Source organism: Megalobrama amblycephala, linkage group LG17, assembly GCF_018812025.1.
Source record: "Megalobrama amblycephala isolate DHTTF-2021 linkage group LG17, ASM1881202v1, whole genome shotgun sequence".
NCBI classification, from domain to species: domain Eukaryota; kingdom Metazoa; phylum Chordata; class Actinopteri; order Cypriniformes; family Xenocyprididae; genus Megalobrama; species Megalobrama amblycephala.
In genome coordinates this window covers 46,203,813-46,229,859 of record NC_063060.1, presented here as the reverse complement: position 1 = coordinate 46,229,859, position 26,047 = coordinate 46,203,813, and the positions used below count along the sequence as shown (strand labels likewise).

Genomic DNA, 26,047 nt, shown 5'->3' with positions numbered 1-26,047 from the left:
TTCACCAAACCTCAAATGTGCTGCTCGTTATGGCTGGTTAAAGCAGAAACTCAGAGCTGGGATTCATTGTTTGTCACTGTGTCGCGGATGGAGGATTCTGTCTGTTAACGTTTTTAACTTGTCAGATAGGTACAATTATCTAGCTGGTTGACAGATGAGATTTTGTTGAAACTGCAAGAATGATTTGTGTTAAAGGGATAGTTCACCCGAAAATGAAAATTCTGTCATTTTCACAGTTCCACAACTGTTCCAAGTTGTTATGTGATATTATGAAGAACGTTGGTATCCAAACAGTTGATGGCCCCATTGACTTTTTTCTCTACAATGGAAGTCAATGGCTACCTTCAACTGTATCAACATTCTTCAAAATATCTTCTTTTGTGTTCAGCACTCAAAAAAATAACTCTTTGAACGAACATAAAAAAATCATGGAAAGGATTTCCACATGATTAAGTTGCTTTATTTCAGAATTATGCAATTCTGTTATTCCAATTTAATGTACTTACGTTGGGTCAACACAACCAACTTAGTTTTTATTAACATTAAAGGTTTATTTTTACTTTATGCAAAATCCTTGAGTTGTGACAAAACAACTGACTAAGGAAGAATCTGTGTAAAATAGTTATGTGCAACTTACTCAATTCAATCATGGACAGGTTCCACATGATTGAGTAAAATCCAATAGAATCAACCATGTTAAATGAACTAGAATCAATTGTGTTCATTTAAAATAAAATGAATAAAAAGCAATAAATAAATAAAAAATAAATTGTTTTCATATACATTGATTTTTACAATTAATTCTTCTTTAATTTTGTGACTTGTATAACTTTTGTGATGTTCTGTGTTAGAAATCTAGATGTGATACTGGATTCATCCTAAATTGCCTTAATCAAAAACATTGTAAAGCCTAAATCGATCATAAGTCCATTGGTGGCAATGGTTGTACAATCAACATAGGCTTACAATACTTTTGGGAAATGCAACCCAGAGCACTACCACAGTGATTAATTTCTTATTAAAGTAATTTGAAAGTTTGTTAGCAGGTCCTCAACCCAAGCACAAGTGCAACACTTCACCACAATGGTAACCCTAAAACTATTAATTAACAGAAACTTTTAAATACCAACATAATAGAATAGTAAACATTAAAAAGTCTTTCCATTTTCTCATCAACTGCTTAAAATAACACTTTATTTCAACATTTACACTCCTAGTTCAGCCCCTTTGCAAAGCATGATGGGAAGTGAAAATCCTGTTTGATTGAGTCCTGGTTGGGTTTACTTGATTGAAACATGTTATTTTAATATAAAAACATCAAGTTAAGTCAAAGAGTAACCGTTTCAAGTCAGTTTAACATGAATCAATCACATTTAAGCCAGAAACCTGATACAATGGTGTTGAATCAAAATAAATTGTTTAAATAAAGTGAACAGCATCAAAAATCATTTTTTTGAGTGCAGAAGAAAGAAACTAGGTTTGGAACAACTTGTGAGTAAATGATGCCAGAATGTTAATTTTTGGGTGAACTAACCCTTTAATTTCGGTAGTGTTGTGATGTTAAAAATTACAAATCAAACCGTTAATGTTTTGCAAAGTATGTTATTGTTTTTCAGCAAAAGTGTTCATGAACTTATTGCAGTCTTGGAGATTCCTGTGTGATTATAAGAACTGTTTTCACAACTAATATTGCACATTTTCTTTAAAAAAACAAACAAACAAACAACAAAAAACTTTAATTTTGTGAAAGAATCACGTATGATAATAATTTTTTTAAAAATAAGAAATAATATTCTTAAAAATAATTTAAAAATAAATATTAAATAATAATTGTAAAAAATATACATTTACAATTAATAGAAGTTTTTAAATCATATTTTTTAAAGCATGTTTTGTGGCCAAAATAATATGGACTGGGCAAGTTGAAATCTGAAAGGGTTAAATGAATCTTCTGTCATTACCTTCGTTCATCTTCAGAACACAAATGAAGATATTTGAAATCTGAGAGTTTTCTGTCCTTCCGTCGAGATCCAACACAACTACCACATTCAAGATCCAGAAAAATACAGTTTACCACTTTATTTACGAAAATATTGATTCATGCGAGAGCTGACATTGTTTCGTGAACATGCTTTGGATAATATTATTTTGTAACTAAAGTGGTAAATTATGTTTTTTTGCTCAAACAAAGCACTCGCGTCATAAACTTGAGGTTAAACCTCTGGATTCACATGGAGTACTTTAATGATGTTTTTACTACCTTTGTGAAGGTCAGTGGAGGGACAGAAAGCTCTCAGATTTCATTAAAAATATCTTCATATGTGTTACCAAGATGATTACGACATTTTTAGGAGAACTAACCCTTGAACTATTGGCCCAAGCTGAAATAATCCGTATTCTTGAACCCTGACCTGGTTAACCAACAAAGTGTAAGATACAGTTAATATCCTCAGTGTTAACTCAAATCAATCGAGAGGACGTATATCTCTTACAAGAGCAATCTCAGGATTGTTTGCGTTCACTTTCTCTGTATCGATTTATACTAATCTAGGCCTGAGGTTGGCTGTGACACCAGCCGTCAGACTGTATGTTTAACCTGCTGCGGTTTGACCCGTGGCAGTGGGTGTATTATTGGGTCAGGCAGTCTTTATGGAGGGCACGTCTGCCCCGGCCCGGCTCTCCCACCCCGCTCCTTCAGACAAAAGGCCCAGATGGTGGGGCAAAGACGTGTCCCGTCCCTCCTCTAAAGCCCTTCCATCAACCTTTGTCTCTGCTGCTGTCCTTTGTTCCTGTTAAAGACCCCAAACACAGATTAACTCTTTGCATACCGTTTCCCTTTGTGGGGAAGTGTCTGAATCCCCCGCTGGCCCAATTTGGATATATTCTCCTCCATTGGGGGTGGCCCAGGGACAAACTGAGGGCCGGCGGGGGGTCAGAACAGCTCACCGGTCAGTAGTAGTCGAATACAATCAAGAGAGATAAGTGCAGATTTGAGTCGAGTTGTTAAACCTCACCTCCTGTGTGTTAACGCATTGTAACTCCACTGTGACGGCTCGCCAACTTTCCCATAATTGCATCTCTCATATTGCTCGTGCTCGTCTGTTATTAGCTGTCAGCCGTGCGGATGTTCCGGTACCTGAGGTCAGCCGCCGGCCCGAGGGTCGGGATATCTTGTTTCTCAAATGCAAATGACACACCACTGTACTCTTAGTCATACACATGCGAAAGAGCTCCTTACTGTAAAGTCCGTATACGTATGGATGTGGCTGTATTACCCCTGCTTTTGTCTCACATTGTTTTCACCATTAGGATTTGCTTAATTGCCCCCAGAGAAGAGCTATAATCTATTAACATGAGAAAGTAGTTCCCTCCAATTAGCATCAGAGGCACGCGTAAAGCCGACTCATTGTGATTGCATTGTTCGGCTCGCAGGGAAGTGGCGTGACGTCATTCAGGAGAGCTGCATGTGTGTTTAGACCATGTATACGAGTCAACCGTTCATCTTTACCACACAGGTTATCTGGTTTTAGAAGGGTCCACCATCTTCCCAATGGAAATGATAAAAGTTTGAGCTCAGTTAGGTGTTTTATTCAGCCAAGATGCATTAAATTGATCAATCACAGCAAAAACATCTATTTTGTTGTTTTCACTCAAATATTAAAGCAGCACAACCATTTTCGACATTCAATAACGATTATAAATGTTTCTTGAGCAGCAAATCATCATATCAGAATGATTTCTGAAGGGTCATGTGACTGAAGACTGGAGTAATGATGCAGATCTTTTCACGTAGTAAATATGTTGTCATTTATCTTGAACTCGAGAGGTTTCTCTCTCACTTCCTATCCCTCTCTTTTTCTCCCTCCATTTTCCCCCTCTCTCTTTCCATGTCTGTTTCTAGTTTCCTCTTCCCATTAATGTTCCCCACCCCCACATACAACGGGTCCCTCGTTTCTATCCTCTCTCTCTCTCCTTTTCCTGTGTAACTCTTTCTCTTGCTCTACAAGTGTTCAGGAATGTTCTTTATCCTGGTAAATATTTGCAGGAAAAAAGCGGATAGTTTCCTGCACACTCACACAAAGGCAGTCGTATCAACAGGTTTCCCAATTCGTATAATATCACAAAGTAGTTTTGTTGGACATGTATGATATACATGATAAACAAAGTTTATTTACCGTTTGTCGGTGAGAGCTCCAGCAGGCGCGTGTCGTGCGGCGGTGGTTAGTCTTTAGCTTTACCGCCGCTGGCCTTTTCTTCCAGGAGATTTTATAGTTTATCCATTAAATCGATATCTGAAGACCTGGAGTGATCTAATTTGGGCCAGTTAAACAGGTACTTAGTTTCAGTGCAGTAATTAAAATACCATTTGGACACAAACCTTGTTCCCCCTCCAAACAGCCCTGCAGGACCCAAACGCTCTTAATTGAGGAAATCCCTGGCTTAATTGATCTGTAACCTGCTGCTTTTGCCAAGCGGGTGGGAGCGGTGAAAGAGTGTTCGAATCTCACGAATGCAGCTCAAGTTTGACTGCGCTTTATTTTTACCAGGCTTTCCTAATCAGATGAAGTCAAAGCAATTTATTTCCAGGGGCAGTGCAGACCGTTCATCAGCTCACAGCAATAACAGAGCCCAGAAGAGGTTTACTCGATCACGTGACACCGTTACTACACCAGTGAGAAAGCGTTTGAATTCTCAGCAGTATTAATAACATCACTGCGAGAAGTGTTCAAATTCAGCGCAGAGTTCTGTTATAAACCGTATCAGATCAAACAGTGCTGACGTGGAATCCAGAAACACTGTGCCATGAACGAACAAGTTATAGAAAGCTTTTCAATCCACAAATCACCAACATTCACCATGGATTTAATGTAGTAACGCTAACTGTAATCATGGTATTGTGGCAGAAATTTTCAAATGTTTTTACAACATTCATTTCAGGGTTCATACAACCTTCTGAGAGTGAAACTCAAGGGCTTTCATGTGCTTCACACTTTCTCCAGAACTTCAAAGCTCTAAATATCATCCAGTTTAAATGTCATTTTTAATGTGATGATTTGTAAATCTAAAAGTTTAAAGATGTAGGAAAAATCAGACTTTGTGGCAAACAAACACTTTTATTTAAGAAAAAAAAAAGACATGAAATGACCACTATAACCTGTAGATGGCGGCAGAGGAGCATTTATTGACCTATGAGCCAGTTCCATTCCCTAAGTAGGAAAATTTCAATTCAATTTCAATTCAATTCACATTTATTTGTATAGCACTTTTCACAATGCATATCGTTTCAAAGAAGCTTTACAGGGAATGCATGTCAACATTACAATTTAAAGAATGCATTTATAATAATGTAATAATTTAGGCAATTAATTTACAATCACTGTTAGCAGTTTAACTGAAGGTAGAAGCAATGATCTCCTGGAAAAATGAATTACATATTACAGTGCTTCCCACAGGTTTGAAATATACTTGCGGTGGTAGCCGGGTGATTTTTAACAGTAATTTTATTTATCGAAATTAATTTTAATTACATAGCATATTACATTTAATTACATACTAATATTATGCATTATTATGCATTGTAAATAATGCAAAATTACAGCATTTAAATGGTTCATCTTTTCCTATGTTCTCCTTGCTGTCATATAGTGTCTCTCTCAGTGAATGGGACACAGATTTTACTAGTAAAATTTATAAAATGAATATGTCAAATAATGTTCTTAGTCTTTTATTCCTGTGGGGGAGACTATAATAATTTACTATCAATTAAACAGAAATCAAATTAAATACAATTTATCGTGTAACCAAAATACCAATAATGCCCAAAAGAAAAAGAAAAAACTTAGCGTGTGACTTTTAATTATAAACAAGCCCGAAATACACCAGGACTCTTATTTTGAAATGTCTGTACTATTGCAGGCTGATCCTTCAGATTATTACAATCGTATAAAACATTTTATATAAAGGCCATAAAGTAGACTTTGTAATAATTCATCAACTTGAGTTCATTAGCAATCGCTTGGCATAAATCTGCGCTTTTCATTGATTGAGAATCACTTTGAAGCAGTCTGAAGCGCTGTTGCGCGAGCTTGTAGAACGCGCAACAGCGCCTCCTTGTGACTTTGCAAAATGCAGCGCCCGTTTGAATGTTAGCGGGAGTAAACAGTTCTGACGCACACATAATGAGCAGGTACGAAACGACTAGTTAATCGATCGCGGATGGTTTTATTATATTGGGCGGATATAAAAGTATAAGAGGATAAAAATAATAAAAGCAAAAATGTGTCTCCATATACTTGGGCGGCCGTTATTATACGTGGGCGGCCCACCCAAGTAAAGTCTATGTGTGGGATGCACTGTATTAACATATTAATATTAACATTAACAATAATTAGGATATATAGAAATTTGGGAATGTGCATGAACGTGCGGAAAAGTCTCATGAAAAACAAAAACTTTTCTTCAAATTTCCACCGAATTACACAGAAAGCAAGCAAAGAGCGCTCCTTTCATAATTGCTGAAGCTGTCGGTCAGTTCAGTATATAGAACAGCAATGGTACATTTAATAAGAGGAGAATATTTACATTTTCCCTTTAAAAATGAGGTTTTTGCATGTTACTGTTGTTAATAAAAGTTAATTTTATCTGCATCTCAGTTCAAGCTCAGTGCTTTACTGTCAAATGTCCAGTAAACAAACATGTTCTGTTATTAGTAACTGCATTTATTAATGCAAAACAATAGTAATCTTATGATTAAATTAACTTTATGATTAAAAATCAGGTGCTGGCGCCACCATCTGCAGCTCTGATTGGCTGCTTTTACAAGTTTTGTTTGTGATAGGATGCTTATAGTATGTGTATTTCAACCGGTTTGACTTCACATGTGTTGTATTTAACTGTCTCATTCTCTCCCGTTTCCTGTTGCAGTGTATTCTGGGATTTGTACTGTGCCGCTCCCGACCGCCGTGAGACCTGTGAGCACTCCAGCGAGGCCAAGGCCTTCCACGACTATGTGAGTCACAATCTTTTAGTCTTCTAAAGGTGCTGTGGGCGGAGCCGAGCCTCAACCCCTCGTCCAATGGCGATGTGCGTTGCGTCCTCAATCTGCTGTCCGTGTTTATTGATGTGATGGTGTTTAGTGAACGACACATGGCTGATCTGCTTACCAAAGCGTCACATGATGCCGGCGCATAAAGGTTCAGCGAGCTGAATAGAGGGTTTTTGCGTGAATTAGTGTGTGTTGGATGCGTTGTGTGTGTACATGAGTGATCATGTTTCTTCCTGCTTGTCCTTTTTAAAAATGCTCACGGTATGTAATTGTGTTTGTTAGGAAGACAAGTATGGGATGTTTATTTTTCCGGCAGCGGCCTTCATAAACACAGAATTGTGTGCCTTCTTTAATTTGCACAGACAGTCATGTAATCTGATTAACATACTGAATGCTCTGCATTCACAGATGTAATATTTCAGTAACGGTGAAAGGCATAATGAAATGTCAGTTGTTGTTGTCGCCGCGGGCGTGAGTCAGAGAGCGAAACGCCTCAGAACAGGTTGACTGTAAACGTTTGGTTTATGCATGTGTTTGTTAAAAAAGACTGTGTTGCAATGCAGTTTTTAATGACAGTTGTCTTAAACAAACTAAATGATAGGAATTTATTGGGTTAAATGCAGCTTATGGCGCTTATTCAGTTGATAATAATGCAGTTTAATGGTGCAAACTAATGCTTATGTTACACAATATTTGTTCAAAATCATATACCATCCATTGAGCTTTGAGCCTATCGCTAATATTGAGCAATTAGTTATAAATATACCAACTTTTGTTGCGTTGTTCGTGCTTGCAGTGGTCAGTTCTGACATCATGTGCATGAGCTGAGACCGAGCGAGAGAGATGAGAAGTGAATGTGATTTAGTGGAATCAGGGTTAGTTCAGAGTTCCTGACCTCTAGTCTATCTGCGTTTATGGAGACGACAGCTCAGACACAGCAGAAAGAGTTACGCCAACATCTGGAAGGAAGCAGATTTCGTTCCCCTCACCAACATCGCACTGGCTTGTGTAGAAACCAAACCAAATATTTGAGTAAAATGTTTCTAGAGGAGATGCTAATCTCAAACGCCTCACGCATGTCGGCGCACGTTGATCTGAAATGTATTACTTTTTAAAATTAGCCAGTGTTGGCTAAATCTGGTGCATTTGACATATTGTATGTATTATTAATGTGCATTGTCCCTGATTAAATAAATAAATGAATTATTAAATATGCACATCCTTTTCATTTGTTGTGGAAATATTCCAGTTTTTCCAAACTGACAGAAAATGTCCTAATTTTTTTTAATTTTTTTACAATTAAATTCTGAACATTCCCTTCATGCGCTTAAAGCAATAGTTCAACTTGTGTGTGTGTGTGTGTGTGTAAACGAGCCCATGTGTGTTGTAGAGCTGCAGTATCATGTGTGCCGGTCTTGGCAAGGTCTTTTCTGCTACTAGGGTGTCCTTGAGTTCAGTGATTTATCATGTTCTTATTCTGATCCCTTTGCTCCCTTGTTGGGTCACAGCTCTGTAGAGGCCTGTGTGTGTGTGTGTGTGTGTGTGTGTGTGTGTGTGTGTGTTTGTCTTCAGGTCTGCATTGCTCACACCTTCTATCTGCGTCTGCGCTGAAATCAAAACAGTCAGGAATCCTCTTGGTGTAAGATAATGGAATATAACGATCTAATCCTCTAATCCTGGGAATGGTTAAGGGCTAATCCAGGGATCTTGTGGGATTGGTGTCTTGGCAATGGGGATGGAATTGTGGGACGCAACACCTCTGAATGCCAGAGTCGTCTGTGTGCTCTTCACTTAAGTCGTAAAGCTTCGTAATGAGCATTAAAACAACTCCCGACATGTGTACACCTCAGATCCTTCTGCTTTTAAATCAGAATCCAAAAGTGTTTCGATTTAAAGGGCCGCTGTTATGTAAAATTCACTTTTACATGGTGTTTGAACAAATTTCTGTCCCTGCTGTTTACGTTCACAGACCATCTGTAATGCAGTAGGACATGAAAGAGAAGTTAGTTTGATGTTTCTGTTCGCTCAGCCGTTTATCAGAGGTTCAGACTGAAATGGTTTTAATAAACTTTCATGATGATGAAGAACTGCAATAGAGATGATAATCAAAACCAAACAGATGCTTTTGGCAGATTATCTGCTGTTAAAGCTCCGCCCTCTTCTGGAAAGGGGGCGGGAGCAGCAGCTCATTTGCATTTAAAGGGACACACACAGAAACGGCGTGTTTTTGCTCACAACTAAATTTGACAAGCTATAATAAATGATCTGTGGGGGATTTTGAGCTGAAACTTCACAGACACTTTCTGGAGACACCAGAGACTTATATTACATCAAGTGAAAGAGGCATTTTAGGTCCTCTTTAAACAAATGATCCGTCGATTAACCCTGGGTCATCATCGTTCCAAACCCCGCTTTGAATCTTGGGATCAGGAGCGTATTACACTTGTAGTTCAGACCACTTTTGCACGTTCTAGTGCCACATATTTAGTGTACTAAACATACTGAGGTTCCAGTCCTGCCTCCAACACATCCCGTCTTTCTCCCGGATATAGTCTGGAGCATTAGGTTTCCAATTAATCATTCTGATGGTTGCCGGCTGGTATGATGTCATCAGGAAGATTAGTGTAGTAAAATATGGAAATTGCGTACTGTATATAGATACTGTGTGTGTGTGCCTTTCTCTCCTTCCCATCCCCCTCATTCCCTCTCTGGGGAAGATTGATTGGGTAATCTTGCTGTTTCTTTCCCCATGATGCCGTTCGCTGGCTGGCCGTGCGGGCAGAATGACGACACACAGGAATAATGATAATGAAGGAACATGCGCACACACACACACACACACAGAGGGAAATGAAGGAGAAGTGAGGCTCCTAGTTAAAGAATCTGTCCTGAGAAGAGCACACAGGCACGTACTGTAATGATTTTCTCTCACCTGTCTTTTATTATTGTATGGATATTGCGCTGCTGTGAGTGAGGAGTGAAAGCCGCTGGCTGTTTATGATCGCTGTCCGGTGAGCATGCCCAGTTCGAGTTAATATTTGATCCAGACTCACTGGAGGAGGACTGGCTTTTCTTGCAGACTTGCCAGTTTCCAATTTTATAGAACTGGATGGAGCCGGATTTTTGGACCAATCGGCTTCGACTGTGGGCGGAGCTCAAAAATGAGCCACGGTTCCAGCAGGCTACAGGTCAGTTCTGATTGGACGAGACGGCACAGATTTCTTCACCACACACACATCAGATTATTAATGCTGTGTGTGTGTCATGTCCAAACAACGCTGAGAATGACCCTCACACAGTTTACAAGTTCTGCCTGACTGTGTTGATCACAATCTGATGCTGGAGACTTAAAGGTGAAGTGTTTGAATCTGATCTCGGCTTGATATGCAGAGATAGTTAGAGACAGTTATAAGTATCTGTCACCTGGTCCCCTTTTTTCATAAATCACAGTCATAACCCATTATTTGGCACTTGCTAGTCGGTTCAAGGTTAATGCAGTTTTGAATTTTTTCAATTTTTAAGTTTAGTTTAGTTTTCAATAATTTAATTTTAGTTAAATTATTGTAACTGAATTTAACATTTCTCAGCACAGTCTAGTGTTTTTGCATTTTTATTTTATTTTATTTTATTTTATTTTATTTTATTTTATTTTATTTTATTTTATTTTATTTTATTTTACGTAGAACTGCTTCTGTGTTAGCCGAATTTAAATCCATTAAAACACATCTTTTTTTTCTTTTGTTTTAATTCTTTTTAAATTGTATGTGGTTCTTGCATTTATTTTCTTCCTTTCTTTTCTTTTCTTTTTTTTTTTTTACTTTATGTACAGCACTTTGGCCAACTTAGGTTGATTTTAAATGTGCTTTATAAATTTTTTTTATTTTATTTTATTTTATTTTCCAGTTACGTTTCAGTCTACACTTTTATTTCATTTAACAAATAATTTATTTAGTTTTTTTCCTTCTCATTTTTCATTGCAGGTGGTATTAGAGTCAGGGGCTCTTATTTTAAAGTGAATTTAATTGGATAAAAACCATCAATCAATTTTTGTTCTGTTTTCCTAGAAGACAAAGATTGCACAAAGATGTTAAAAGCATATTTCTGTTAATCCCATTTTTGGCCAAAATGACATTTCCACTTAATACTTTGGAGCTCAGACTTAATTTGGTCTCCTTTTAAATGAGATATTTGGCAGATATTTGGTGAAAAAGTTACAAAAATGTAAGGTAAAAATTCTTTATATTTTAAATAAAATTTATATTTTACAAAATTTTGCAAGAAAATCAAAGCCATAAATCTGAACAAGTTATATTCCAAATTTGAGGTTGATATCTCAAAAAATGAGCTTTCAGTAATATTTTGTTTGGGCGCAGTTCCACACGCTTCCACTAGATGACAACAGGACTGGTGACTATATAAGGATTTCCATACATGGTTTGAGTGATCTGAACCATATACTTACATCATTTTCATACTATTTATGAAGTAGACATCCTATTCAGAAGTAATATGTTTAGTTTGTCAGTATTTGATTTGAATTCGACCTCTAATAAACGCATGCGGAACGAACACGGATGCGTGTTACAGAATCTTGCATTTTTTCTTTATATTTAAAACATTTTCAGACCTTTTTTCTCAAAGAATTGAATGAATGTTAACTATTGAACTCCTGGCATGAGGTTTCTACCAATATTTCATGATTTTTCAGGTTTAGGCTTTAAGATATTATTGTTTTATGACGGTTTTAAACATTCATCATAGCTGATGAGGGTTCAACCCTAAACCCTTCAGTCAGCAGCCCAGATCTGCCCTTCTCCCCATCGCTCCTCTCCACTCGTCACAAGTGTTCTCTCTCTCCGGCGGGGTTGGCAGGCCGCTCTGGCAGTCAGTCTTGGCGCGGCGCGCGTCTGGTGCTGTTGTAGCGTTGGCTGCTAGCAGCTTGTGAGGGGTGGCGCCAGAACACCAGACTCAAGTACCAGCTGGGCATCAAACCCATCCCTCCACCAGAAGAGGCTTCCTTGGATCGCTCGTCTTTCCTTTGTGTGTGTTTGTGTGTGTACGAGCGCCTGTACATGTTTGCACATGCCGTGTGTTTGTGTGCGTTTGAACACACGGTTTTCTCTACATCTGTGTGCAACACACTCGATGCTTATCCAGACGGACACACGTTTCCTTGGAGAACCGCTGCGCCGCCTCTGCTGACGGGAGAATCAACTCTCTTTCCAGTTACGCTGTTACTTTATAGCTGTTGACACAAGTTGCGTTCGTTAGCGCTCAACGAGGCACTAATTAATGGGACACACAGTGAGAGGAAATGTTCATGATTGAGAATGAGGAGCTCAGCTGCTGTTTCTGGTGTTGTCTTTAATCCAGTCACATGACTGCAATCAAAACACCAGGGTTCAGATTAGTGCTCACCTGATATTCGTCAATAATATATTACTGATGAAGTTATCAGAATGTCCAGTATAATGCTGATATTTTAATCATTCTACTCAATGATGACAACAAAGATATTGCTAAAGTATTATTTATAATATTAACGTATTGTTCCGAATATAAAACGGCCCCCTTTTTCATGATGTACCTTTTGGAAAAAAGGCTTTTTTTTTTCAAATCTTGTATTTTTTTCCCACTTTTTTTTTTTGGCATACCATAAAAATAACCTGTAGCCTATTCTGAATTATATAACAATTAGACTGTCCATCTTATAGTGTGAACCATGCGCCTGCCAAAATTTCATTAACAATAAAAGTGAAATCTTATTGTAGTTTGGAAATCTGGGCACCATCTTATGTTTTAAAATCGTGTACGGGGGATTTTCGGTTCCGTACGCAAACATGACAGTCACGCGTAAGCTTTCCTTTGACTCTTAGCGTGTTTTAAGACTGTCTTTTTGCACTTGCGATCTTCTAACATTACACTCTGACACACAGTATTTCTTGGCGCACTCGTTTTACACACATTTTGGCGCCACCTATAGTTACGGATGTATTATTGACATGTAAAAGTCTAGACCCTGAATTAGAAATATTTCTAAGAAAAAATGTCTTTCGGAATAATACAGTAATAATAGGGGTGTAACGATACCTCGTTATATTGAGATATCGTGATATAAAAATGTGACAATATGTATCATAGAGTTAGTTTTATCCAGGACTCAGCTTACTGTATTTATAAGGTATAATTTACCCAAAAATGTAAATTCTGTCATCATGTACTCGCCCTCATCATGTCCTTTCAAACTTATATGATTTTCGTTCAACTTCCAAAGAAGATATTTTATGAAACCTGAGAGATTTCGGTCCCTCCATTTAAAGTCCATTCTTCTAAAAGTTAAAAGATCCAAAAAATGTCATAAAGGCATGATCATAATAATCTGAAGAGATACAATGGCTTTAACCATCGTCTATAAAATACTCATTCATAAAGTTCGATAAGGTTGAAGTGTGTTTGCAGTGGTCTGTTTACATTAATCTGAGGTGCGAGTACATTCTCAGACTCAGCCGAACGCACGAGCGCTCTTCTTCATGAGCATTTGAGCGTGCGGTTAAAAATAGCCGAGAGCGCCTTCTTCTGTTAAAAACTAACCTCAGAATCGATTCGAGAGAGAATCGCGATGCCTTCTGAAAATCTCAGAATCGAGATGAATCGATTTATTCTCCTAGCTCTGATCACATGATGCATAAGAGAAAGCATGTGTTACAGATGTATTAGTCAACTAACATTTACTTTTGCACACAGCATTGTGTTCTGACTGTTTCTTTCCATTCTCAACGCCCCTCCATATCACTGCACTTCAAACATCAGATCATGTTCTGATTGGCTGTGTTGTTCTTGTGGAGTCCAAGACAAATCTCTCGTTCCTTTGTTAATTGCAGGTTAGTTTTTTAAAGCCTGTTGCAGGTTGGTAAATTTTATTATAGTTTTAAAATGTGTTGAGTTCTCTTGTTCAAACTATGTGAGGCCTTTATTTAATACCATTTATTTTTATAAATTATTATTATAGTACGTTGACAAGGCACTTTGTTATTGTCACTTAGTAGGAAATCAAGAGTGATTGTTTCATGGCAGAGACTGCTTTATAAGATATTTCTCATTGTAATGACTATCCTCGCTGAAATCTTGTGCATGGTGTGAGGTGCAGGATGATGCTGATCTAGAGGTGTATCATATATAGGGTCTTCAATATATTTGCAGCCGGTGACGGTAATGCTCTTCGATTACTGTTGTCATTCCAGCAGCGTCTCGCGGCTCCCTGATGAATACACCTGCACCGTTACCTGTGTGTGTGTGTGTGTGTGTGTGTGAGCCAGAGCAAAGCCTTCAGTCTCGCTCTGAACCAACATTTGAACTTTTTGAGTCCTGCCGAATGAAAAAAGAGCTTTATCAGTACCTGCCCGGAGCAATTTAGCATGCAGACAATGATTTAATGTTTTTAATAAGCCTGTGGAGCTGCCTCCCCTCTTCGTGACTTAAATTTCTCATTTATCAATCAAAAATGTAGACTCTATTATGCTTGAAATATTTTAAATCACGCTAGGCTTAGTTTACAGTAATACTGCTGCACCATTCATTGATACAGGGCTGAAATAATGCTGAAGTACGGCGAGACCGCAGTAATTCTCACTACACACCTCATTTACATTCTGTACCGCACTGAAACCCCAGCACATCGCTCGCTCTTTCCTTGACCTACTGTCCTTCTGCAGTGTGAGAAATGGAAAGAAATATAGGAGAAAGGGAAGGAAAGAATGAAGGAAAAACACAGATTTCAATCCTTTTTTGTATTCTTGCCAAAATGAGCAGCTAAACGTTTATGCCGGTCGCTTGTGTTCTATCTTTGTGGTGTGGCACTGGGTAGCCCCGCCCCCTGCACAATCTGATTGGTCCAAAATCCCACCCTACTTAAAGGGTTAGTTCACCCAAAAAATTCATATTCAGTTCATATTTTTGTAGAAACGTATCATTTTTTTTCCGATATTCTTTGATGAATAGAACTTTCAAAAGAGCAGCATTTTTTAAAAATGTATTTATGTATTGCATATATTTATTTATTTATTATAAGTATTTAATTTCACAGCTTGGTTTATCACAGCCAATCGGCTCCCACTTCCTCTCCAGTCCAGTCCGGCGGAGCTCTCTGCCAGTTTTAAATCGATAAAGTGAATCTGCTGTAATGTAGAGCAGAACGCTGCCGACAATTAGAAGCATGTGACGCTCGGAGCAGCTCTGCTTCCACACGTTCCAGGAAGCTCGGTTGCGTGACTGCTGCACACACGCTCACGGTGTTGACCCATTAATTAGTTAAAGCTCATGTCAAAATTCTTATAGATTTCGCATTAGAGCAAATGAAGTGTTTGATTGTAATTTCAGTCGTCGGAGGGCTCGAGTCATGTTAATGAAGGCCGGAGACAGTTACAGTGATCAGGTCAGTGACCTGACACAGAATGTGCCACACATCTGTCACTGCTGTATGAAACAACCAGTCAGGGCATCTGTCACTGCCTGTTTGTGCACGCGTATTATTTTGGAGTTGATCAGTAGTGCGTTAATGATTTTGAGTTTTCCGGAGTTCAGTTGGACCAGCTTTTCTTTCTTTAAGCTGCGATGCTCATGTGGGCGACACAAGTTCGACACAATGTTCCCTGACCCTTTTTTTTCTCACAAAAAGACCATGAAAAGCCTTTGAAGGGGTCATGATTTGGATTTTTTTTTACTTTTTTAATATGTCCCTTGAGGTTCACTTATAATGTTAATTAAGTTTTTGTGCACAAAAAAAAAAAATGTGGAAAAATGATTATTTTCAAACCTCATTCTTCCCCTCTGTCTGAAACCTCCTTTAAGGCTTGTCAGTAAACGTAATAACTTGGAATTGGAAACAGTACCAATGCCACTCGCTATTGCATGCGAGTAAGTGTTTTGAAAACATCCATATGAAACCATCATTTACAGACAAAGCATTATGAAATCATTTACTTACTGTTTGATGCAGCTGCTGTCAGATCCAATACAGTCGACTGCTCAATCGGTCAACAAAAGTTTCTTAGCGAAGTCTCCATCACACTCGGCCTCGTTTACAAAACAATTTGCAGTCAAATGCTCCGAACAAACATAAAATCCTCCAAATTGAACCGGAGGATGCCATTATAAACCATCCACTTGTTTCTGAAGCTGGGATCCTTCTGAAGTCTGTACAGAGACTCAAACCAGCTGTTTAAACTGCGAATGTTCTTTCGCTCTTCCATTTGTCGACAGACTCAAGCGTGTGGAGTATGTCAGAAACTGAACACATCTGTATACTGTATCAGTGTAGACAGCGTCAGTGATTTATAATGGCTTCTGTTTGCTTTTGACGCGACGCTCACATCAAGTGTAGGCAAATGTTTTGAGACTGTTTTGAGACTCTTAAGAGACTGAACATCAGTGGGTGGGGCCTATGGTACTAGTGGGCGGGGCCTATGGTGCAATGATGTATAACTGTTCGTCGATGTCTTGCTCTGGAGGCAGTCATATGCAAATGTATTTGCCCATGTGACATCACAAATCTCACAAATTCCAAACGAGCCATTTTTGGAGCTTGGTTGACGGTGCTGAATGACATTTTTTGACTGTTCTAAAGCAAAAAAATACCTTTTATATATTTGCAGAAATTTAGTAAACATGCTAAGTTCACATACTTGTCCGCCAAAAACAATTCTACAGACAGTTATTCTACTTCCGTGTCCAAATGTCTGGTTTTGTTTTGGTCTGTGTGGTCGCCCACTGCCAATTTACCCCTGCGCACGTCTACAGCGCGTTACGGCTCCGGCGAGGTTTTGTTCTGTCCTGTACGCGGTGTCAACTCACACCCAGGAGCATTTCTGGATTCGCGAGACCACGAGATTTGCCTGTCTGATGTTGTTTTCCTTGATTTTTCGTGTTTTTATTGGCTAAATGGTTATATTTTGACCAGTTTAATTGTGTTTATTGCTATGCCATATTTTGTTTTGCTGTAGCCTACAGACGAAGTTAATACACTTAAAAGTCCAATTATGGACGACAAGGATAAAAGATTTTCAAGTTTTTCAACTTCAAAGCTCTTGTCGTCATTTTCTGGCCTCCTAGTGATGTGAAATATGAGTGGGAGTCTACACAGGGTGATTATTTTGACTTTATTTTGTATTTGAACTGCGCGGCTTGGACATGGTGTCTGGCTATTTTTAGCATAGCTGCGCTGCGAGCCGCTTCTGAAACGTGCCATGGCGGGGCTGGTGTAAACACAAGCATTGACTAGAGTGGCTGCGATCGACTCCGGTGGCCGCGTTGGAGCCGTAACACGCCGCAGACGTGTACGGTGTAAATAAGGTGTTACTCAATAGAATTTCAATACCCGGGTTGCCAGTTGGTGGAAAACACAGCGAACTGCACCCATGGACGCAAGCAAATGAACTGGGTCAGTGATCACAGATTCTACCCAACATAAAAAGCCTCGGCATCCATCTAAAAATCTCAATGAAGCATATTAAAACATTATTAAAATTCCTGTTGCGTGTCCTCAATCTGGCAACCCGCGTGAGCGTTGAGTCTGAGGAGGAGGGGGCAGGGCAAACGACTCTCTCCAAAATTTTGAATTTGGAGTGCAGTACACATTTCAACCACTAGCTGTCAATATTACATACTGCACCTTTGAATAAATGCTTTGTTTATAACGATGAGGATGTTTTAATGGTACAGATACCTCTTATATGTCAAATTTGATTTTTCATGTCATGACTCCTTTAAGACAATTGGTCTAGTTCTTCATGACTTCATCAGCATTGATACTTGGCTCAATAATGCAGTAATGACTCTAGACCGAGGATTTTATTTTGTAAAAGCTGCAAGATTAACATTTTATTTAAATAAATCCCTATTTTTTTTTAAATCCAAGTCATTACTTTTATGGAGGAATGCGTTTCTGCTCCGCTCGCTGATATCCGTGAGCTTTACCGCCCTGAATTAATGAGGGTCTTCTTCACTGTGAAGACGGAAAGGAAGGAATCTGCTGTTTTTAGATATATTCTTAGTCATTGATGTGACCTCTGGAGTTGTTTTTAATGTGGCCTTTTCTTGTGTTGGTATAAACAGATCCAGCACATCAAGACAGGCTCAAATTAACCATGTCCGCACGTACAGCATGCACACGTTTGACATGGTGTCCATGGCAACGTTAATGTGAAAAATACTGCTGTTTTTAGTGCTCTAGACCGTCCTTGGCTCTTCGTCGTCCTCTGTCATCCGAGGGCATTTTTGCCTGGAATTCTTTTCCTCGCGCACACACAGGTTTAATAATCTCTACTGTGGTCGCAGTGCTGATCAGTGGAGTTGAATACTCAGAGTCCATTTGTCTTCATAGTATGGTTAATTACTCAAGGTTCAGGTGTGTGTCAGAGAGATCACAGGAAGAGCACAGCGTCATCTCTAACATGATGAACACACACTGTACCTGACACAAACACGCCTGCACTGAGTGAAAATGAGTTTCATTCATAAAAATTGTAAACCATTTCTCTTTAGTTTTAAGTTCAGGAGGCCAGTTTCTTATTTAAATGATTAGTTCACTTTCAAATTAAAATTTCCTGATAATTTACTCTCCTCCATGTCATCCAAGATGTCCATGTCTTTCTTTCTTCAGATGAAAAGAAATGAAGGTTTTTGAGGAAAACATTCCAGGATTTTTCTCCATATAGTGGACTTCACTGGGGTTCAACGGGTTGAAGGTCCAAATGTCAGTTTCAGTGCAGCTTCAAAGAGCTCTACATGATCCCAGACGAGGAATAAGAGTCTTATCTAGGGAAACCATCACACAAATTTAAAATTTTTAAATTTGAGTTAAATTTAAGTTTAAACCATAAATGCTCATCTTGAACTAGCTCTCTTCTTCTTCTTCTTCTTCTTCTTCTCTATTTGAATTCCAGCAGTGTAGACACTACTAAGTGTATTACTGCCCTCCACAGGTCAAAGTTTGAACTAATTGTTATATACTTGCACTAGCATATTGTATATGACAAATTAGTTCAAACTTTGACCTGTGGAGGGCAGTAATACACTTAACAGTGTCTACACTGCTGGAATTCAAATAGAGAAGAAGAAGAAGAGAGCTAGTCCTTGAAATATTTTGAGTTCTCCATTTCAGTGTAGTTCCTGATTGTTTGACGCTTCATTCGTGTCTTCCCAAAGAAGCGGTGAAGATCAAACTCAAAAGAATACATCAGTGGCCAGTCGTGACATACGTCGCTTTCGGACGTTTGCATGTTTGGTCTTCCCCACCAGCGAGTGTGGGCTGATCCCACACACACACACACACACACCCTCTAGCTGTGTGATGTGACGTGTTCTTCCCTCTTTATCTGGCAGCAGTGTGAAGCAGTCACCTCCTGTCATCAACACCATCAGACTGACAGCAAGAGTGTGTGTGCAAACAGCGTTCCCGCCTCGTTCCTGTTACGATAGGAGCCCACACGCTCACACTGTTTTTTTCACTGCTTCCCATGCTCCCTATCCAGACTTTTCTCTTACACACACACACTCTCGCACATACACACGTGTTGGATTTCCATGTTTTATGAGGACTTCCCATAGACGTAATGATTTTTACACTGTAGAAAGTGTTTATTCTCTAACATACCCTTAAACCTACCCATCACAGGAAACACTCTCTCACACACTCACTCACTCTCTCTCTCACACACACAAATAATCTCTCTCGCCTCCTTTTTTATCTTTTCCCTCATTTATATGTATGTTGTAGTCTGGAACACGTGTGGTTTGTTTATAACGGAAATCTCACTCCCCCTCTCCCGCTTCGACTTATGCAGTGCTTTCTCTATCTTTTCCGTGCGCGCTCGCACACGGATCTGAGGACGAGGGGGTTAAAACCAAGCGGATTACAAAGCCAGTTTAATCTGGCTAAGGCACAGAGGGAGTTTTCTCTCTCTTTCGCTGTTCCCCCTTCTATCTCTCCCTCTTTCTCCTCTGATGGTGACAGAAAAGGTGACTGAGGAGCAGAGGCTCTGATAGGCTCAATTACGGCACAGATGAGCCGGCCATACACAAGCAAAAGTCATCCATTATCTCGCACAAGACCTCCCAGCCCCTGCATTAATGCGCTCACTTCATATTCACGCGGGAGTTATTGCTTCGGACTTGCGAAAGGCGAATGGAGTGAGTTGGCAGAGCTGCTTTACCTCAGCGCTGAACACCTGAGGGGCGCAAATGACTGTTTGAGGTATCACAGTTTATGTAATGGAAGTCTAAATGATAGTCTGGAGTCGGCGGACAAAGACATCTGTTATTTTACCTCAGGCCAGACCGCCTCCTCCTCCTCCTCCTCTGTTCTCGTTCCGTGCGTTTCAGAGTTTAAAGTGACATCTCTCATGTCCTGTTATGACATATCGCCCCCTTAAGCCAGAGCAGGAAACCCCCTTTTGTTCTCGCGACTGACTTTTGTTAGCTACTGGAAACGGACGCATTGAACTTCTGCACAAGTTTACAGGCGTAATGGGGGTTCAAGCCAATTAAACCGTGCCGTTTGACAGCATGACAGCATTTGATATGTGATCTGGCTGGATCGGAGCGCCGACGATACTTCCTTCTTCCTTCTCTAGCATGTTTTGCTGTCTCATTTCTCATCCGTCATCCATAGCAAAGGATTTTCTCACTAATGGTCGACGCTAATTGACCAGCCGATTTACTAAATTGCTGTGCTAGTCTCTTGTATCACTCTACAGTCTTTTTATTCTTAGACAATAAAAGCTCAATATTAATATTTAATGTCCTATTATTTATTTATTTGATAAGTAGGTGTGATATAAGCAGCATAATGTTCAGTCAGCAGATCATTTTCTTAAAATAAACACGTTAAGGGTGGTGATCATCCTACTGAGTTTATTTTGTGAAAATAATCAGTGTTATCATTGCATTAACACAGTTTGAACTTATATAAATTAAGTGAAAAAAATATTAGGGATGCACGATATACCATAACAGTATCGGCCGATATATGTTCATTTTTAATGTTATCGTTATCGGCCCGATAAGAAAATTTGGCCGATTATATTAAAGCCGATAAATAATGGATTATTTCCTTCAGCTGAGACACTTCAGATGCTCACTGTCCTCCATTTATGATTTTGAATTGCTTGAAATATGATTGAAATCACTTCAAAAAGGAAAATACAGTTCAGTACAACATACAGCACAAGTCTGACATATAGACTACATAATATTATAATGAGAACATTATCACTGTGTGATTGGGACATTGGGACTTGTTTTTGTAATCAGGCTCTAAAAAATTATAGAAACATTTTTATTTCAATTTATCGGCCAATATATCGGTTATCGGCATTCAAATATAAAGAATTATCGGTTATCGGTATTGGCCAGAATTTACATAATGGTGCATATATATAATATAATATATATATATATAATATTTACTCATTTATCATAAATGTTACTATGCATATTATTGTTATAATATATATATATATATATATATATATATATATATATATATATATATATATATATATATATATATAATATATATAAAACAATTATTTTAGTTCTATAATTTTACTTACAACACTTATTTAATTAAGACTTACTTTACTCAATATTTACTCCAGGTTACTAAAATATCAACAGTCGGGAGTAACACTTAATTGGCCAAGCGGACACTATTTTCAGCCGAAGTCCATAAGCTCAGTTTAGCCAAATATCAGCCATAATCGTTTTGAGTTCTCTCTCCTGCACTGTTTCTTCTTCTGTCCCTCTCACTCTTTCTCTTTTTTCCACACACTCTTTCTATTTTTTCTCACTCTTTTATCCCTCTATTTCCCCCCTCTGCCTTCTTGCCTGGGGGACGGAGAGCAGACAGGACCCGTCTCCATGGCAACAGCTTCTGCAAGCTGCTGACACCCATCCCCTATTGGCAGGGGGGGGGTGTTCAAAAGGGGGGAGGGAGAAACCGTAGAGGGAAGGGTAGGAGCGAGCAACACTGTTCCTTCTCTTGGGACTCGGCGGCCTGTGCGTTCACTCACAGAATTAGCATGGAGGAGGAGGGGGGAGGGGGAGCTTGGAATTTTCTGAGGTGTGTGTGTGTGTGTGAGAGAGTGTGTGTGTGTGTGTGTGTTAGGGTGTATGACTCTCCCCAGGGTCTTAAAGTCTCTGATTCTAGGTCAGTCTGTTGCCTGGAGGTTTGCACTGTCATTGTTCGTATTATATTGTGTTTATTATTTTTAAGTCACCATGACCGTTTTAAAAATATACCATGGTAAGCATCGTTTCTGCCAAATTTTATTGTTTTTATGATTTAAACTTAGGAGAGACAGATTATTAATCTATAATATAATATAATATAATATAATATAATATAATATAATATAATTTGAAAAAATTGCCGTTGGCGAGTATATGAAACTGTCAATCACCAGTTGTCTGGTAACATTTTTATAAATTCTGACAATACAGTGTTCTGAGACAGTTGCATCGTCACAAAACTTGAAGTTTTGCCAATTTAAACGTTCAAGCGTGGTTCTAGAAAAGCCGCATTTCAGACAGCGTGTTAAAACTGGATTAAGCTTCGTTTAATGTCTTCTTGCACTTAAACGGACAAATTCATACAAAATTATGTCAAAAAATTGTCTTTTCTACTAAATATAGTCAGTTACGGGAACGTAAGCATTAAGTAGTTGAGAAAGATAACATGTATCATTATATTGGGTCTTAAAGTGACAGCAGCATAATAATCCTGCTGCCGTCTGTGTTTTTAATGTTAATCAAACAACAACTTTACTTACTTTATTACGTTTCTGTATCTGAAAAGTGAATTTTTACTGGTATCTAACATTTTTAATTTTTACAAAAATAGTTTTATGGCCGGGAAAAATTATTTATGATATTTCATAAAATATTTATTTTATATATATATATATATATATATATATGTGTGTGTGTGTGTCTTTAAATAAATATTTATATATATAATATATATAATAATATATATAAATATTTATTTAAAGACACATTTCTTATTATCGATGTTGAATATAGTGCTGCTTTTTGTGATTTTTGTGGAAACTGATTTGTCTGAACACTGGTTTTCCATGCTGATTCTCAAGAACATGCTTTTATAATGGCATTTAGATGTTTCACAATTTTTTTTTTTTGTATGTTGTATAGAAAATATGCAGTTAAAATGATTTGTAGCTTTGGGGATTTAGCAACCATACTCCATAACAGCAGACATCAGCGCAGACATGATTACAGATGACATGGAAGTTCTTCTAAACGTTCCCCATGTGTGCGTGCATGAGCTTCACCAAATCAGATCCAGAAGTTGGATGGGAAAAGGAGCGCTGATGGGAGGGGAGGGGTTAAACATCTAAAGGAAAACAAAGATCACTGTAAATGTATAGTTAATGCCTAACACACCCTACAACACACTTTTGCCTCTCGTTGCGTAACGCTGTCTCACACACACCAGCACAGAGGAGAGAGAGAGAGAGAGAGAGAGAGAGGGATGAAATTCCATGACATTGAGGGAGTGATAAAGCTGTATGTGCTGTGCTGTGTGGCATGGCCTGCAGGGATATTTTGAGGTGTGTTGTTATTTATTCATGGAGACGCTGGTGCAGGTTGCCCCAATGACATGCAAGTGCCTGTTCGCAGGCTGCCAGCTGCCGAGAGGAACCCTGACAACTTCATCTGCAGTCTCGCATCAGGGCCAAAGAACATTTTAATGCCAGGCGGTTCTTCTTAAAGTATTAGTGCTCAATTTTTGTTGAAGAATTTATGGGATTGCTCACCCTCATGTAGCTCCAAACCTGTCTGGGGTTTTCTTCTTCTGTGAAGCACAAAAGATAAGGGCTGTGTGATTAATCGTAATTGATTTTTTATTTTGATTTTGGCTTCCAACGATTATGAAAACAATATAATTGAGGTAAAACGATTATTGTGCCGCATTCCCTCCAGCGCAGCTTCCTTTTCTTCACAGCGGTGCCCTTTCATTCCTTCCTAAAAGCCCAAACTAAACATCCAAATCAGCTGAATAAGTGAGTGTTGTAAAATGCAGTCTACTGTTGCTAAACTGCGGGAATGTTTAAAATTAAACGGTGTTATTAATAGCGAAAAAGACTCTGTGTGCGCTCCAGAGTCGGGCTTCGGATATGCGCCTAAACGCGTACACACAAAACTGCCAAAATGCCTTTTTGGAGAGTATTCACTTGGGTTATGTCTTAAATAAACATAAACAGTTGAGAAAGAAAACACGTGTAACAGTATATTGGATCCGTGCATCGCTTAAAGTGACAGCAGCCTAATAAACCTGCTTAAATCACTCGCTGATCTTGACTGAATAACTTAAGTAGCTTTAATAAAGGGTTTCATCTATATTTAATGTGTACAGTAAGACTATGCAGTGTTATTTTACATTTAATTATTTATTTTTTCTTGTTGTAGGCTGTTACTAATCTGAATACCACTATTGGTAGGGTGAATTCAGGTTGATTGGGACACTTTTTCCAAATCATTTCAATGGCAAAAAGTGTCCCAATCACCCTGAATTAACCATACGTCTTCCTGAAAAACTTAAAACACTGTTCATTTAAGTTATTTATTTTCATTCTGTTGTATTTATTTGTCTGTTTTGTTTGTAATTGTTTGTTGTTGTTGTATTGACGACTGTTTATTTGTCTTATGTAATTATTTTGAGGACCATTACATTAATTAACCTAGTATTAGTGTTTGCTGAAGTATTGATAATTGTGAAATTTCACTGATATTTATAATTATTAATATGAGTAATCATGTTAAATAATCATGATATCAATATTGACCGTGATTATGATTTTTGCCATAATCGAGCAGCCCTACAAAAGATGAGAAAGTGAAAGTCAATGGGGTCCAAAACAACTGTATGAACAAACAATTCATAATATATTCTTTCAGGTTCCACAGAAGAAAGAAAGCCGTACAGGTTTGGATCAACGTGAGTGTGAGTGAATGATGACAGGATTTGTTGTTGGATGAACTGGTGATTAATTCAGTTTATTTAGCAATATAATTGATTATATTACGTGATTTCATTTATTTACAGATGCAACATGAAATTAAAATCTCCATAAGGCAGGGAAGTGTATTTGCTGCACACACAGAGCGCCCCCTGTTGCTTTAAGTGCTGTATTACATGCAGGTGTTTTAATAGACCACCAGTGTGATCAGTAAGGCTTGAGATGTTTGTGTCCGCTGCCCTGTCAGCCCATCCTCTGGCTTTCCACTGGATTAAGAGATGTTGTGACCGGTTGTTTATCTGACCTGTGCTCGCACCCTGCTGAGGACTTCAGTGGAGAGTTTGCTCGGAGCACACGGGAGGATCCACACCAAAACCAGTCGCTCGAAATGTGTGCTTGTCCAAATTATTTGAGTCATAGAGAGGTCAATGAAGTTCAAGCAAGATGAGGTGACAAAACCGAGTTTAGCAGTCTCATCCTAAAGTGTCAGTTTTATAAGCGTCATGTTTTGTTCTTTTTCTGTCCCTCTCACAGTGATAGTCATATCTTGGTTTAGTATGGCATAGGGTGTCACCATACCAACATTCAGCAGTCAGTTCAAACGCCTGTGAAATGAAATGATACGATTGAAAACACTCATTTATTTCATTATGGAAGTTATACACATTAAAAGATTCAGTCAAAACAGTGACATGTAGCCTTCAAGTGTTCCTCAGTTAATTAGATATTTCTTCACGATTTTCAGTTAGTCAAGTGAAGATATTATGAGCAGTCGAGTAGTTTTTTTGCCACTGTTGTTTATCAAGATAAATTGCATGAGCAGATCTATTACATAACAAAATGCACAAATCCAATAAAAAAGATAAATCATATTTTTATGTACATTTTGTGCTGTTTGTTCCCTTTTTAATTGTTTTTAATTTAAACTAAATTCTATCTACTTGGTAATGAAGCATCAACACTT

General features: G+C 38.4%; 1 protein-coding gene across 2 annotated transcripts in view; it reads left to right on the top strand.

Annotated features, from left to right (window-relative positions):
• zgc:110158 (uncharacterized protein LOC553590 homolog) overlaps window positions 1-26,047 on the top strand; it is a 77,425-nt gene that overhangs the window by 15,294 nt on the left and 36,084 nt on the right. For both annotated transcript variants that reach the window (XM_048162651.1, XM_048162650.1), the window contains exon 4: window positions 6,925-7,009. In XM_048162651.1, the coding sequence (XP_048018608.1) occupies window positions 6,925-7,009 (85 nt within the window). The remainder of the gene's footprint in view (window positions 1-6,924; window positions 7,010-26,047) is intronic.